Consider the following 16,811-nt stretch of genomic DNA (forward strand, 5'->3'; position numbering starts at 1 on the left):
GATAGTATCTGGAACAGTAGAAATGATAAATATCATTTATCAGTAAAAACACTCAAAAGCAGAGCGCACTGGGATCTTTGGTTTAAACAATAGTACCTCTGATTTTAAGAGGAAACAGCCAAAAGGGTGGCAATCAATGCAATGGCTGCACAGCTTGCAGCACAGGCAGGCTCCTGGCCTGTTCCCTGCTGAGGGATGGCCATGGGTGGTGATGGGCAGCAGGGAGATGGGAAGCAAAGGGAGGATGGAGGCAGCCTGTGAAGGCAGAGTCATATTATGGAGGTAAGGCACAGAGAATCTGATTTCCTTCTGGAAGACTCACCCCATGATTCTGTTGCCCATCATTTATGGGCTTTTATAGTCCTGGCAGGTCACAATGGGCTGACACCAGTCTTTTAGTCACGTTTTCACACTTGGAGGAATGATGTATATGGTTGCACTTGGTGATTTCCCTGTACAGGGCAGGAATTGCATTGGGCTGCGGTTGGCTTAGCCTGCTCTTGCTCCCAGCATTGTGTGTGTGAGCATCATCTGGTTCATAAGACACTAACATGGCTTTCCTGTCTCAATGCAGCTGTTTGGCCTATGACTTGCTGCTTTCATGGCTTCTGCTTTCCTTCCTCCTTGCACAGACTGGAGTTACTTTAACTTACCACTTTTTTTTTTCTTTTTTTTAAAAAAGCATTTTTAACCATTCTGTCAGTGCAGGGATGTTGCACTCTTCCATCAGTGCTGGCTGCTGCGGGTCCAGCTGTTTCACCAGAAGCTTTTAACCCCTGCTAAGAGATGAGCAAAAAAAACCAAACGCAGCCCTATTGGCAGCGCTTCCAACCACGCCTTTCTGTGTACATAGCAAAACCCAAACAATTTTTCACAGATGATGCATCAGAAGGGAGCACTCTAATTGTTTTATCTGCCTTTTGGGACAGCACAAGCTGCTAACTCTTGAATTAAAGCCTGGGGATTGTTACTGTGTCTTTCTGAAGAACTGATGGCTTTGGTTAAAGGATTCCAGTGATCAAGAGCTTAACAAGCTGTTGGCTGTCTGCTCTCAAACAGTTAATTGCTGTCACCATTAAAAGGACGTTAATTCTTGAATAAATCTGTACTATGTTGGATGGTAGCATTTGGATCGTGTTGCAGTTCAGTCTGCTGGAGACTAAAGATAAAAGCATGTGGGCATGAGAGGAAATTATAGACCATAACAAGTGGATTGAGAAACATGCCTTGGAGCAAAGGATGCAAGAAGAGAGTGAAGGGGTAACTTCAGCTATTTGAATATCTTCCACAGAACTTTCCCATTTGACCAGCTCCTGCTTGGTTTGCAGGCATCACAGCCAGCACAATACACCAGGGCTAAATAACATGTGAAATTTGGATCCAGGAGAACCTCTGACCTGTCTTTTGATATTTAGTCCCACTTTATGTGGTCTGAAATGGGTTTAAGTTTGCGTGCACCAGGCTGAGCTCCCATGATGAGCAACGTGAGGCAGCATGGACGAGCCATGCCCAGGAGCAGTGGTCCTCCTGCAGTGCTGTCTCCGTCTCCCAGATCTGCAATCTGTCCTCTGTGGCTCCAGCACGGTGGAGGTCTGGCCACAGCTGAACCGGAGTCAACCTCTTAATCAGATGGAGAGGTGGGAGTTGGAGTGTTTGTAAAATACTGTACAAATGGGAGGGTTTGATCGCATTAAATGAAGGATCAGATTCATTAAATTAAGTGGAAAGCAATGTACATGGGTAATTTCAAGGGCTGAGGCTGAATACGGTTTTTAAATAGGAAGTGATCAGCTGCTATACACAACACAGAGCAGCTCTCAAACATTTTTAATGACAGTATTTGTACATACTTTAGTTTAATTAACACATGGCACAGGAGAGGATTGGTAACTAGGATATAGTCGCACACCAGTCGGCTCAATTATAACACAGAAAATTTCAAGCATCAATACACCAAGAAGAAAGTCACCCATCCCTGCCCAGCGAGGTCTAGCAATTTGCGTTTCCATCACACTTTGTTTCTCTTGGATGCAACAATAATTCCTTCTTTCCAGATGGAGGAGTCCCCTTAGAAGGGAGTGGATGATCAGCTTCTCATTTGGATTTATTTCTCAATTTCTGCAATCAAATGAAGGGGGTTGTGTATTGCCACTGCCCAGTGATCCACGTTACATTTCTGACAGCTGTGTTATTTGGTAAATATGTAGTAATTGCTTCCAGAATTAGCTAAGTTGCACTTCTGTGTCTGCACACGTATGAGAGTTTTCCTGCGATGTGTGACCCCTTTGTTAGCATAGGGCTCATGAGACTGCAGCAGGACGCAGTTGGGTTCTATGCCTTGGCATTGTTGGTCCGAGGGACTAACTTGAGAACGATGGGCTTCTCTGGGGTCGTGAATCCCATCGAGAGCAGCTTGAGAGGGATCTGCAGCAGGGAGAGGGGAAAAAGAGCACTTCAAGGTAGGGAAATGAAATGAGTAGAGACGAAAGGAAGGAAACTTGGCTGTTAACTGGGTACCAGTTGATTGTCTCTATGCCTCACCTGAGTTTCTTTGCAGACCTGGAAGGTGAAGTGCTGCAATATGGCAGTGATGGCAACTTTCAGAGTCAGAAGAGCAAATCGCATCCCAATGCAGTTCCTGGGACCAGCTCCAAAAGGCAGGTATGTGTATGGGTCTATGTTGTCCTTGTTTTCCTTACTGAACCTGGATAATGACACACATTGGGGATAAAATGAAGGGAGCAAGAAAGCAAAAAAGTAAATCTCTTTACTTATTTGGAGATCTCTCATTGGTGCCCTACAAAAACTCGCTCATTTTTATGCTATTATGTCTCAGCAATGAAGGTACACAAAGATGGACTTGTAGCTATCTACACACGTTCCTTTAGCAAATCTAAAGACCATATACAGGATCTTATGAGGTGTCAGTAATATTCTCCCAATGAGATTACATTGCTTGAAACCCTGCTTTAACTGCAAAGCTCATTTTCTTCTAAAAAAGACATTTCCATGAGCCTGCGATTTCTCTTTTGTATCGTTAGTGAAAAGATAGGAAGAACACCATTAGGAAGCTAATCAGATTAATACTTAATTACTATGTTAGGAAAAAGCAGCAGGATTTCTCTTCTCTTTCATGACGTGTTTTGCAGTTTTGTACCTTTCTGGTCTGAACTCGTCTGGGTTTGGCCAGTACTCGGAGTTGCGGTGCAGAGTGTGAGGTGGGATGACAACAATGGTGTCTTTTGGAATGGTCACCCCATTTATTTCCACATCTTTCTTGCAGTTTCTCTCAATCCGTCCTCCGAGGGGGTAGAGCCGGAGGGTTTCATTCACAGCCATGTCAAGGTAATCCAACTGCATTATCGCTTCATATGTGAGCGGAGCCTATGGACAGTGGGTGAAAGGTGATCAGGTATGTCAGCATGAGGACTGGATTTTCCTAAAATGAGTGTTGGAACCAGTGTCTCCATCCCCTTCTGTCCCAGCTATGTCTCAAATTCGTTGAAGAGCAAAATGCAAGGTAGGAATTGCTTTGTTGGTTGAGTTTTCTATCCTTGAGTTGTGAAAATGCCTGTCAAGTCGCATCCATCCATTCGTGGGTGCAAAGTATGGCAAACAGGTTTGTGCAGAGCACTGGTCTGTAAAGCTTCAGCTGCAAAAAGAAAACCACTACAGGGCTGAGCTGTGTGTGCCTTGGAGCTCTTGGAATATCCCAGAGGAAGATGTTTCAGAGCTAAGGTCGTTGTCCTGACTGAGTTAGGAAGACAGAAGGGACAGAAGGTTCGGGCCATCATTTGGCATCCCCTTACCTTGTTGGGTAGAACAGTATCTATTTCATTCACCACCTTCTGCTGTACGTCGGGATGCAAGGCCAGCAGGTAAGCCAGGTAACAAAGTGTGTTACTGGTGGGCTCATACCCAGCAAAAATGAAGATGAATGCTTGTGACAGAACCTCTATGTCACTCAGGGCTGGAGGAGGAAAGGATGTGGAGAGATGAGAAATGGTGCTGATGATCCCAGGGAAGAACGAGGAGCAATGGGTGGAGTTGGGGCAGATTTGTTGTGGTTTTCATGTCAAGCACGTATAGCTACTTAGTGTGAAATACATCATTTGATGAGAGGAGCCAGGTAATTTCCTGGGTAAAAATGGTTGCCTGCCTGCCAAGGAACCTTATGGTGCTGGCAGCAGGAGACAAGCTCCAGCTTGGAGCTGGGCAGTGGGGATCCTTGGAGTCTTCTTCTGGGAAACAGCTCCCCATGTTCTCCTTGCTCCCACAGACCCTGCTCCCCCAGCATGTGGATGCTGTTACCTTTATGTGAGTTCTTCCCATCGCTGCTCCCATTGCTGTCTGATTTCTGGGATTCAATCATCATCTGCAGAAAATCTACCCTGCCCTGCCAAGAGGAGCAGAATTTCTTTGGTGACAGGTCCACTGGGAGGGCTCAGCCAAAGCCCTCACAGCCTGGGTGCTGCTCTGAAACTGGAAGCGTCTCCACAGTGCTTGTGGTATCCTTGTAAAACATGGCCCTTGTATTCTATTTCAAAACCGCTCTACCCTTTTCATGAAGGCACTGGGTAGGAAAGCTGTCTCAAAGTGTCTCAAAAGGCATTTCAGAAAAGGGGATCCAAACTTCTAAAAGGGAGAAAATTGCTGGGAAACCTTTTCTGAGTTTGAAAAGGGAGAGGGGAGGGCACAATTCCAAGAGGCAGCGCTGCCGTCCAGTGCCCCTGTTCTGCCTACTCTGCTTTCTCTTATCCCCTTCCTAATCTTCAAAGAAGACAAGTGGCTTAGTCTGCTGTTTTATCACAAGTTTTGCAAACCCAGGCTTAATCTCATTCTGCCTTTATCTGGATTCCGCCTCAGATCATGGATGTACAAAGTCCACTGTGCTTCTCTGCCAACACTGTTGAAATGAGACTTTTCCCAAGGCATTAAAAGCACTTTTACAATTTAGTAGCTCTGGAATCCATGCTGAGTTACTGGACTTTGGCTTCATCTTTGGTATCAATATCCTTAAGTGATGACATTTCATGTGAGTGTAGTGAGAAAAGGAAGTTTACTGCCACAACTGATAACAAGTTCATGCCTGCTTACCTTGTGAGTCTCCCTTTCACGATCCTTCTTAATTTTGTCAATAGACCTCAGGAAGAAATCTACAGCATCACTGGGGAAAAGGCTGATGTTCATCTTGGCCATAAGAGGAGTAAGGAATGGGCATACAACTGAAAAACAATTTGAGAATAAAATTTCATAGTGTAAATAAACCCTACCTCATATAAAATAAGCTACCCGAGTTAATAAGGAAGTAGCCATGTTAATGACAAATTATTTCCCTTCCTTTCTTTCTTTGCCTGAGCTTTGTTGTTGTTTTTTTTCCTTCTGGCATAGCCTCTATACCCAGCCCTATTCCATCTTCCTGTGAACTGGGCATAACTGAGCTGGATATAATATTTCCTTTGAAAGATGAACAAAGAACGTGCCACCTTTCACTATGGCACCTGCCACCATTAATTTTCTTGCCTATCTCTTTCCTGGAGTTGTACTGTGGAGCTATCAGTGAGGGAACAATAAGGCAAGAGCCATCAGTTCTTCTGTGTTAGCTAGTGAGGTTATCTAGGTAACTGCTGGTTAGCTAATCTATAAGATGCACGGGTGTCTGGTATGCTTGCTAAGCTCAACACTTGAATTAAGGTTTTTACACAAAGTCATTTACATGACAAGATGAAGACTGGATCAAAAAAGTCAAACTTGGTCAGTTTCTGCATCTCTCTGACAAAGGGGCTTTTGGGGTTGTTCATGGAGTCGATGTTCACACCGAAGGAAGTGCTGGTGACTACGTCCATGCTGTAGCTTCCAAAGAAGCTGAGAAAAGATGGAAAAAGACACTGTGGTTAAATATTTGGCGTGAGTGTATTTTTCCTAGCGCCTATGCCACATTCCGGTCTAAATTCTTGTTAAGATTTACTGTGTTGAGATGGAAGTTGGGCATATGGCAACTGGGAGGTACTTAGGGTAAAAAAAGGTGGATGTATATGTGGGGGAAAGTGGATTTTCCTGTGGAATTTAGTCATCTTGGACCTGTGTGCACACAGGATGAGGCTGGAACACATTTTCCCCCTTCTAATTCCCTGTAGAAGGCTCCCTGTGGGTCTCTGCCTTTAGGAATTCTCTAACATCCCAGTTCAATTTTCCCCTTAGCATTCCCAGCCAGCCCCACACCTTGTGTCAGAGGTGGGGTTTGCTAGCAAGCAATCTCTGTTCTGCTAATGGAAGAGCCCCAGCATCTGCTGCCAAAGGTTGCTGCTTAGCCTGCTGCTCCTAGCAGCTACTTACTCCTTCACAGGGACAGAGCTGTTCTTTTCCACCCTCTTTTGAACATTTTTCACCAACATCTCCCCAAAGTGCTTCATTGTAGGAAACATCTGCAACACAAAGCAGAGATGGATGCTACAGAACATTCTACTCCTTGAAGGCAGGCTTACAGAGGCCGCAGGGATTTTCAGGAATACTTGCAAACACGATTTCTCTGCTCTGTTTTTACGTCATGTCTGTTTTATCCTTTTTGCATTAGGCATAGATTAAAGAGGCCGAAGAAGTCAGACCCCTGTGACTATCTCAGCCTGAAAACAGCCTTCTGTCTTTCTGATTTAGCCTGAGCTCCATCCTCTATGTTTTACCTCCTTTAGCTTCCCACTGGTGAAGGTTGGAGAGAGCACAGTACGGAGCCTTTTCCACTGATCGTCTTCAGCTAATGAGACAGCATTTCTCAGCACCCCTGCTAGATCCACGCGCTGAAAGGAAGAAGGTGAGGTGTTAACCCCAGGGAAGTTTGCAGCTTCCTGGCAGGAATGGGGATGTATGCACGTGCATATGCATCGTGCACTTTCCTGCAGTAAGCAAACTGAGGTGCCATCTCCGTAAGCAGCATAAGCACCCAAACGTGTCCAGTGCCCGAGTGCATGTGTGTGCCCACACCTGGCAGTGTTGGCCAGAGCCTGCATCCCAGCTTGGTTCACACAGTCTCTCAAATTCATCCTCTGTGTGCCTATGTATACGGAGATGGGGTGAGCAGTATTTGGAGTGCTGGCATGCAGCCTGGTTATGCAGTCCCCAGGCTCTGAGGCAGGGGAACAGTGACATACAGTGGCTGCTTACAGTAATCCCTACAGTGCAGTCACAGCCCCTCTGGGAAGCCCTGTGCACACTTAGCGTGATGTTCTCCTCCTGCACTTTGTTTTCTGGGCTGTGTGGTAATTGGCAGTGCTGCCCTCTTACCCTGCGGTTGGTGAAAGTGGAGTAGCACTCTTTCACCAGCACGGTTTTGATGATCTGGGGGTCCATGACAACAACTGCAGGCTGCCTGCCATCGTAAATCCTGGTTGGGGGGATAGAGGAGAGAAGTGAACAACCCCAAATAGTTTTGCTGTGGTGTTTTGTTGATGCCCGTGAAAGAGAATGTGTTAAACAAACCCTTTTCCATCCCTAGCCTCACTGTTCTGCAAATGCCTAAGTGCAGAAATGTAGAAACTGGCCTGGTAGTCCCCTTCCATCTCCCATCTGTTTTTGTTGATGATAAAGGGGCCTTAGCCCCTTCCAGATTCACCGGGAAGTGAGCAGGGATCAGTCCCTCGAAGAACCAGATACTAAATGAAGCAAGTGTTTTCACTTTCTCCCTTGGTTCTCTGTGTTTTTCCAGACACTTAAACACGTTACAGTATTAGAAGGAAACTTGTTCGACCCCTTCCAGCCTCATGAATTTGGTGTCTGGAGACTTGGGCTGCCAGCACTGAAGTACCCTTGGAGATAAAGCTTGAGCCTTGTTTTTATCTTTTTAAGCTGCAAATTCCGAATGCTCTCCTGGAACAGATATAGATGTAAGCAGATTTATGCATCTTCCACTTTCATGCATCTTCCCCTTTCATGCCGAGACATCTTTCTCAGACTCAAAGTTGTAAGTTCCTATAGGGGCAATAGGTGCACTGCAGAAGATACATGTGTTTGCAGCCCAAGCCATAGCAGCAGCTGTAAAAGCCATAGGAGATGTCTGCAGGAGAGTGGCAAGAGCTGCTGAAGCTCACAGGGCTGGGTCAATGGCACGAGGAAGAGCTGCAGTGATTTTTCTGTTTGGAACCAGAGGAACTTGAGTTCCCAGTTCTAGGCTCTCCCTTAAATGAGAGGCGTTGCTATTGATTTTATTTTTTTTCTTTAGGGGTTAGGACCTTTTGTTATTGGCTTTGGAGCAGCCTTTATAGTATGGGTCAAAGCAATTTCCTCATAGAATGACAGCAGCACAGCCCTGTGCATGGCATGCTTTAACATGAGCCCTGTGTGCACCCAACCAGTGCCGTGCTCATTGAGCTGGGATCAGGGCTGTAAGGAAAGAGGGCTTTCCACAGTGATTTCTTTCTCCCCTTTGTATGGATTGTGCTTTTAGCTGAAGAAGAGATGGTTGGTTCATGCAAATACTCACCCCCAGATTTTCCCATACTTCTTGAAGCACTCAGTGTCAAATTCCAAGAAGCCCTGTGGGAAATGATATAAGAATGAATTCAGGGCATAATGAGGAGATGATGCTGATGGTGGCTGGGAGGAGTTATCTCCAAAGTGATGCTGAGGGCTCCTCCAGTGTTCCCCCCTCTTTGGAAGAACTGCAGGGGGCACGTGAATGTGTACCATGCTTATGGTACTGAGCCTTCATCCTGCATGATCTTTGCACAGCCTGTGTGTTGGAGCAGAGCTCAGTGTTTGGAGATAACCTATCATTGCTGTGTATCTGCTCAGCTACAGCTGTAGGCATTTCTCAAGGCAGGGAGGCTGCAGTCACTTACTTTGCGGTATTCCAGGCACGTCCCAAAGAAAGGCAGAGGTCTTGGCCCAGGAATGCCCAGCTTCTTGAACAGCCCAAATGGCCATGTTCCATATCTGTGGGGCAGAAAGCACGACAGGGTGCTGCATCGCCATGGCCTTGGGGCTATGGCAATGTCACCTTATCTCTGTGTAGAGGAGGTTGAATCAGGAGCTGGATATAAGTGGCCCAAAGGATTATTGCCTGGTAAAATAAACACAGGGCTCACTGCTGCCATGCATCCTCAGAAAGATGGTGTGGGGTTAAAGCAGCTGCCTTGTAAGAGTGTGGGAGCTCTGGTGGGAACAACACCTTGAAGTCTTCAGCAACATGCAAAAGAGGAGCTCATTGCCAGCTGAAGGAAAGGCAGAAAAGAAAGCTGGGAGAAGGAACACCAAGCTCACATGTTTTCATTGAAAGGAAATCAAAGCTGTGCCAGAAAAGATGTCCCAAACAGGGCTTTTGTCAAGCTGCACTTTAATTTCATTTATTGTTCTCCCTTCCTGCACCAGCGCAGCGGTGCATCAGGAGCTCTCCTCTTGATAGCGTTCTCTTTAGATTTTATTGACGGCTTTGCAGATTTCTTCCCTCTGAAGCACCCTTTTTGGCAGCTGTAAAGTTATTACTTCTACCTCGGGGCCTTCTGTTTCTCAACAAGGGCCTGGGCTGCAGCCCTTTGAAGCTCGTCTTTGGCTGTGTTGAAAGAGCTCTTCAAAATATTTGCTTTTGGTTGGGAGCTGCAGCTCCCCAAGCGAGCAGTTCATTGCAGAAGGGATGTAAAGCTGCAAAGGTTTGGCAGAGGGATGTTATCAGAGATCCTGTTTGGGCTTAGAGATGATGGCAGCACAGCTGTGCCCTGGGGCAGCTTTGCTGTAAAGCTGGGGAAATAGAGGAGTTTTGATGGAGATGATTACTATGCCAAACATAGAGGCCCAAATGCAACGGGTGTCCAGCAGGGGTTCTGCTGGAGCACATACCTGGACCTCATCCTGTGGTCCAAACAGAGTGGGCAAAAACAGGGCAATGGATGCTTGTCGGTACTCAGTTTGTCAGTTTTTAACATTTCTGTCAAATGTTAATTCAGTGCAAAGTATAAAATGTTTATGGATTCTCACTCATAATGTTCATGGGCAGCTGGGGCTGCGGGAGGAGCAGGGAATGCTGAACTTGGCTGGTTGCAAAGGCCCGCAATGCTATAGGAACATAGGCGAGGCTTAATCTACTTGAAACGTAGCCAGGGAAATGCAATCTAATGCTCTTATGGTTAAAACGTGACACGATTTTTGGCAGGCAGAAAAGAGACGTTCATTATGAAGCCAGAGAATAATCATCACATCTTCTTACCACGGAAGTGAACCAGAAATGCCCGGTCACCACTCGTGTGTGAACTGGGACAGCATTTCCCTGGACAGACACAAGGTCTGTAGGCAGCCTCTTGGTGCTGATGGGCCCTGAAGATCTATTTTAGCTCAGATATCGGAGCACAGACATCTGAGTTTTGTCCTTTTAGCCGCAGCAGAATTGCAAATTGCTGCAGGAGGTGGGATTGTGGCAGCCAGCAGTCCTACACTGCCTGTGTTATTGGGATAGGAAGGTTTGGGTCAATAATGACGGCGGCTGATTTTTTTTTTTATTTTTATTTTATTTTTTTTTTTTTTTAGAATTTGCCCCCAGCGAGTTTGTGAGGGTTCCAAATCACAGGAATGGGTTCAAAAAAAGATGTGGCCAGAAGTTGCAGTTTACTGAACCACCACAGCTGGAGCACTGCCAGGACAAATAAATGGGTTGTGCTCCTGTGCACCACATTAATCATTAAGGTTTATGGCTAGCAACATGCTGTCTTGCCTAAGGGCTTGTCAACGCTACAAAGTTTGTCAGTCCAGCCTTGTAAGCAGGGACTTCCAGGGGAGATGATGCGCATCCCAGCAGAGGGGGATTTTCAGCCAACCCCGCTGCACTGCAGAGATGAGCAGCACCAGCTGGGTGAACAACAGCATTTTCTTGCTGGCACAGCTGCCTCCACAGGAACTGCCTGATGCATTTGTCTGGAAAGCCAGGAGCAGGAAACTGAGCTTGCTCTGGGCTTGCTTCCTTCTTCCTGTGAAGGGCTGATGGGGAGCAGGTGTGGGTGATGCTCCCCTGAGTACATACACAAGAATAACTGTGCTGTGCTCCTGCATGCAGCACCTTGTTACTAGGAGAGAGCTGGTCCTATAGCTGCTCTACTGGTGCCTTCCTCTTGCTCTCTACATTTGAAGGTTGTCAGTAGCATCATTTACTGCCTGCTCTCCTCTGAGAGCAGCCTCACTTAGAGGAGCACAGCCTTCTTCGGGCTGTTTCTGTGGACAGTGAGCTATGCCAGCAAATACAATCCGTGGTAACAAATGCTTGACACCATTATGATTTGATTATTGTCTTGATGCTTAGTAAAAACATCGCTAAAGTATCTGCACACATTCCAAACCTTGGCGTAAAATCACTCATCCGTATGGTCTTCAGGCTTCTCTCCTGGTTTTCAGAACATTTTAGAGACTGAAAATCACACCTACCTGCTTGCTCTGCAGTAGATGATTTGCATGAGAATGAACAGCAGCAATAGGAAAATGTCACACACACAGAACCAATACAGTCTATTTTACTCACGCTATCAGGAGGGCTACAAAAAGAAGCAAGAGGATCCAGGTTTCGATGGAGAAGAAAGGAAGAAGGTTCATCGTGGCTCTCCTCTAGTTGGCTTGGAGGTCTGTCTGTATGTCTCTGTCCATCTGTCCCAGGCTGCAGGAACCAGGAGTGTTTTGTGATCAGTAGTATTTGGTGTGCAATCACGTGGTGTGGGGGCTGGCCTCGTGTCCCGAAGGAGGAGGGTAAAAAGGCAAATGTAACAAACACAGTAATCTCTGAACTGTAATCCATATGACAGATAAACACCTCGTTGAAATATCTATGATTCAGATTATTCAAATGTGCATTGCCAAGCACTTCAGCTAGTCTATCTGTCGTGATAGTCATGACTGACTTCTTATTGAGTCATGCTCCTGGGCTCCGACACCAAAATAAATAGAACTGAGTTACAAAGAAAAGGTAAATCCCAAAGCAGGTGTCAGAGCTGGTTTACAAAAGGCTAAGGGAAAGAAAACTGAAAAGGTTATTGGTACGCTGCATGACAAGGTCTTTTCTGGCAGCTGAATTAACTTTGGCAAAGTCTAAGGTTTTGTTTTAAATATCTGTATTTTTGTGTGTGTTGTGAAGAGCAACTACTGCCCACTTCCCTCCATCGTGGGTCAGCATCTGATTTGCTCCAATAGACTACGAAGGCTTTACAAGTCAACTTTTCTTGCTGGGCATCTTGAAAGAGAAATGCTGTTGTTTCACAGTGATGAGCAGACCTCAGTTAAAGCACTCCCAGTTCCAAAACTGCAGCCTGTGGCTCAGGAAAGATCATCTGCAGCAGTTGACAGAAAGATTCAAGTAAAGGGAAAACACTAATTTTGCAGTGGTTGCCCCATAAGAATGGTATGGAGTTAATAGGATCTTGGCTCAAGGGTGGGGTAAGAGAAGATTACAATGGTGAGAAAGTTTGGCCATTTGGAGGATGTTTGATGTTAATGGTCGTAGCATCAGGGCAGAAGACATGTGGTTTGCCCTGATGTGTGACGAAGAAACTTTAGGTCTTCTTTCAGAGCCTCAGAATGAGCAATTCACTTCCTAATGACAGAATTGCTGTGGTTGGAGGGAGGTTGACTGAACACACTGGGTGCTATTGTACGTACTAGGGATGCATTTGCCTCCTAGAATGTTGCTGCTATTGATGTTGGGTTGACCAATAAGTGCATCACAGTTCATGTGGTGACATGGGATATTTGGAGAGACACCCTCTGATTTATCACAGGAACATTTCTTTATCATTTCACCCTTGCCTGACTCCTGCTCTGGCCTTCAGGAACAGTTTGTTCTGCAATAAGCAGCCTGCACCAGCGTGACATAAACAGACAAGCTTACGCCATTGCTACACATGCCTGCGTTGGGTCTTGCCTCTCTTGATTCAGAGATGCTTCAAGTGCATGTGGTTAAATGGGTGTTTTCCCATTCAGGCATTTGTCACAGCAGTGTCTGTTTTCTCAGGATTCTGTTTTGCATGCTTTGTCATTTCCTTGACGTCTGAATTTACTGGACTCACTGTGTTGGGAAACCACTTCATACCGTTTATCCACAGAAGAGGGTTGCTGCAGGGCTCCCTGCACTCACTAGGAATAACCCTTAGTCATTGCCCTGCGTGTATCTCCTAAGGGTGAGAATAGTCTCTGGAAAAACTTGAATGAAATAATAGGTATAGGGTTTTGCGTCTGGTTTTGAGTTGGGATCTCATGTAGCCACTGCCAAGTGAGCTTTTTGTTCTTTGAGCCAATTATATTAAAAACAAAAAACAAACAAACAAACAAAAACCACACCCAATGACAACAATCAAATCTAGGACTAATCTATGGCAGGTGAAAGTCAGTGACCCAGGAAGTAATGACCAGTTTTCATGTCATGTTTTTAGTCCAGTTCAGAGCTTGGCTTATCTCCCAGCTCCCGCCCTCTCTTGAACCCGTACGCCTCTTGCAGAAGCGCACACTGCCCCAAGCTGCTGGGCACACAGGCTGAGTGATGCTCAGAGCAGGTCGCGTTTCAGGGGTGCCTTTGTGTCTTCAAAGGGGAGGACAGGGCGGGAGGGTTCTGCTCTCTGGAGAGGAGGAGAAATGTTGGCTTTTGGCATCATCTCCAGCCAAGGCTGATCCCAACCTCAGTGGGTATGTAATCAGTGCCCCATTTCCCATCTCTCTCTGTCTGGTTGGAGAATTTGAGTGTTGCCATGGGCCAAGAGGAAGAGATTTAAAAAACCAAATACTGCAGTAAATTCCAAGGAGAACTGAGCTGCTTTTCCACTTCTAATGCCACTAAGTAGCTCAGATTAATGGATTAATGGCTTTCAGGGAAGTAAGATAACACCAAGTTTTTATTTGCGGTGTAATGAAAGAATGCTCCTAATCCAGGTTGTGAACAAGGTGTGATGAGCAAGAGGGTTTTCTTGTGCAATAACAGGGGCCAGCACAGTAGCATGGGAGAGCGTGTATTTCTTTCACAGTCCATGAAACCAAATGATGTAGGGTAAGAAAAGCACTGCGGAATACAATTATAATTGGGACACAGGTGTGGAGGAGAAAGAATTGCGAGGAAGAGAAAGAGCTATTGGCAAACGTGAATTAAAAAATAGAAAGGAAAACAAAGCCCACAGTGAGTAGTGTTTTGTGTTGATGACAGAAAGGACTGCGTGGGAATAGGGAGGGCCAGGCTGAATGAGCCTGAATCTTTAGGTTCAACCCACTTCTGAGTGTGATCCTGAAAGCATCTCCTGAGATGCTTTAGAGAGTTTGATTTTGATTCCTGGATTGCACTGGTTGCAGCAGGGACTTGGTGGTACTGCCAGGGAAATAAATATTGTTGAGGTGTTATCTCGTTATGGAGCACTTCAGTCTCTCTTGATAAAGATCAGAAAACTGCTACTGATTGTGATAGAGCTCAGATAATCCCTATATGGGAGACGGCAGATATTTGCTCTCAAGACATACCAAAATTGGCAAGCAGTGGAACTGGTTCAGCTTCCATGTTGGTAACTCATTAAAGATATTCTAGACGAGCACTCAGGAGCAAAATTACCTTGGGCTGAGCAAAGTGCGTTCATTTAGTTTGCCATAAATGGAAGCATAAGCTAAGAGAACAAATTAATGAAATGAACTAGTGGAAGGTGTGGGCCTTTAATGTAGGCCATGCCAAGACTGCTTTTTAAGTCAGAGGTGCCAGTATTCTCAGCCAGCTGTATGCCAAGAGCCTTGTAGGAATGGACACCCAGTTGGATGAACATCTGCACTAAAAAGGATGCGAGGAATAAGCCAGCCAGATAGGAAGGGGAGAAAAAGAATGACTCTGTAGATCAAGATAAACCATCCGAAGGTCTTCAGGGAGTGGAGCTCATTTCTGTGCCAAGCTTGGAGCAGCCCTTGTCTGAATGTAGCAGTTCACTGGGGTCAAATGAGGGTGGCATCCCTCACTCCTTGGAGAGGTGCCCCACAAAGCTTTGTATGTTTAGTTTGGCAAAGGAATAGCTGGGCTGGAAGGGGATTTGTGGGAGATAAATGCCAGGTAGAAGAGCTATTTCATCACATTATGACTTTGGCATAGAGACAAATGGATGTAACCCAGCCATGAATAAGTGCTGGGCTGGAAATGAGCACAGTCCTGGCCTGGAAAGCTCAGGATTTTGCCCATCATGGTTTGGGGGTGAAAAAGCAAATCTCAGATAATGCAAAGTGGGACTAGATAAGACAGCTGCTGGTGGAGAAGGGAGTAATACATTAAATTTCTTATCGACGGTCTTCTGCCAGAGCAGTGTGAGGAGCTCACTTCCTGCATAGGCAGAAGCTGTGGGGAGGTAACCTATTTATTTTCCCTGATACGTGGTGGTTTAGCTACCCAAAGGAAAATGCTTCATAATGAAGGCTACATCTTGTTGTCAGTGGTTAAAATATCGATACGCTGCTGCTGGATAAAAAAATCAATGTATTTACAGGGGTCTCTAATGGTACTTTATGTAGTTCTGTGCGTGGATGACTGATACCCTCCTGTACATAGATTTCCTTGGGATTTGAAAAGCTCACAAGAAACCTCAACAAGAAAAGTAATTAATTCCCCTGGATGTTTTGTTCCATATACTGAGCTTTGGAACAACACAGAAACTAGGACATTTTCCTGATGTTTTTCAGTTAAAGTAATATCTCTGATACAAATCAGTCTTCCTTCATAATCTTTCTAATATATCTTTATATACCTTCTCATTCTAAGAAATGATAGCTATAAAAGCTATAGCGTGTCGGGATAGCTAATTAACTCTAAGCACTGCATTTCTCTCCCAATCAAATACAGTGTGTGTTTGAGGTTCTCTGAGTTTAACCTTGTAAAATGAGTTAAGAAATAAATACTCTGCTAGCTCCATATGTGACTATTTACCTGTGATGAATTGAAATACAAGGTTATGCCCCAGAAATAAGCAGCAGCAGTCCTGAGAAAATATAGAGGAAGAGAGATGTATTTCCAACACGAAGTGTGAGAATATGCTCTGCTCTGGTAGATGCAGGGAGGGTCCCTTGATGGGGCACCACATGTAAGAGCTGCTTTGTTATGCCATGATTTTGGCAATGGCATGGCAAGAGGGGGCAGTGCAAATTGTTGCACAAGAGATCTTCTGTACTGGGATGTCAAAGCCCAGTGAAATCACGGAGTGTGACTCATTCAAAGTGATGGATCTTTTAAAGGGCAACAAAACAAATTGTTCACCCACTGCATAAGGATTTTTGTCATGCAAAGTGCTGCACAAAATTGTTCCCAAAGCAGAGATAGTGTAACTTCTTGCATTTTCCCTGCCACCAACTCTGCATCCTGCATTGTGACCTGCATGGGCTGTAACTCAGCTCTGCCACAGGGGCTGTGCTGGTCAGCAAGGATCGTGAGACTGAAGGAAAAACAAGAACACTGTCAAAGTGAACTTCTGGATTACAGGCGACTGACCTCTCCACCATGTGAATATGGGGTTTGCTCCTTCACTGCTTCCTGATGGGCCAGGCAGCCTCTCACAGTGCTCAAAAGTGGTGGATGTGAGGGATGTTGTGCATGAAGGCTGTGGAAAGGACTGTATGCAGTAACAAAAACTGTTGCTTTTTTAATGTGTTTCCTCTAATTGTAAGTGTTTCCAAAATGCTGCTTTGCCTTCCCCACTCCTACGGAAGACTTACACGGGCATGCCAGTCATATCAGCAGCACAAGATGTTGTTTGGATCATTCTGTGAGAAGTCCTTTTTAGACTTGTGTTAGGCTGAGCTTTATGCACCTAGGACAGAGTCCCCAGCACTTACGTAACCTCAGTCGCTCA

The 16,811-nt window shown here is 45.5% G+C and overlaps 1 protein-coding gene across 1 annotated transcript; it reads right to left on the reverse strand.

Moving 5' to 3' along the window:
- Positions 1 to 1,810: 1,810 nt before the first annotated feature.
- On the reverse strand, positions 1,811 to 11,651 carry LOC122176302 (cytochrome P450 3A9-like). Its single transcript, XM_042864704.1, has 13 exons — positions 11,492 to 11,651; positions 8,832 to 8,925; positions 8,474 to 8,526; positions 7,279 to 7,378; positions 6,681 to 6,794; positions 6,337 to 6,425; positions 5,717 to 5,865; positions 5,098 to 5,225; positions 4,312 to 4,396; positions 3,810 to 3,970; positions 3,158 to 3,384; positions 2,542 to 2,704; positions 1,811 to 2,424 (listed from the first exon to the last, which is right to left on the reverse strand). Exons 1-13 carry the CDS (start codon positions 11,560 to 11,562, stop codon positions 2,332 to 2,334), a joined length of 1,527 nt encoding a protein of 508 aa, XP_042720638.1. The 5' UTR covers positions 11,563 to 11,651; the 3' UTR covers positions 1,811 to 2,331.
- Positions 11,652 to 16,811: the final 5,160 nt, after the last annotated feature.

The sequence above is a fragment of the Lagopus leucura genome, unplaced genomic scaffold (assembly GCF_019238085.1).
Source record: "Lagopus leucura isolate 7727_CA_CO unplaced genomic scaffold, USGS_WTPT01 Super-Scaffold_760, whole genome shotgun sequence".
Classification (NCBI taxonomy): domain Eukaryota; kingdom Metazoa; phylum Chordata; class Aves; order Galliformes; family Phasianidae; genus Lagopus; species Lagopus leucura.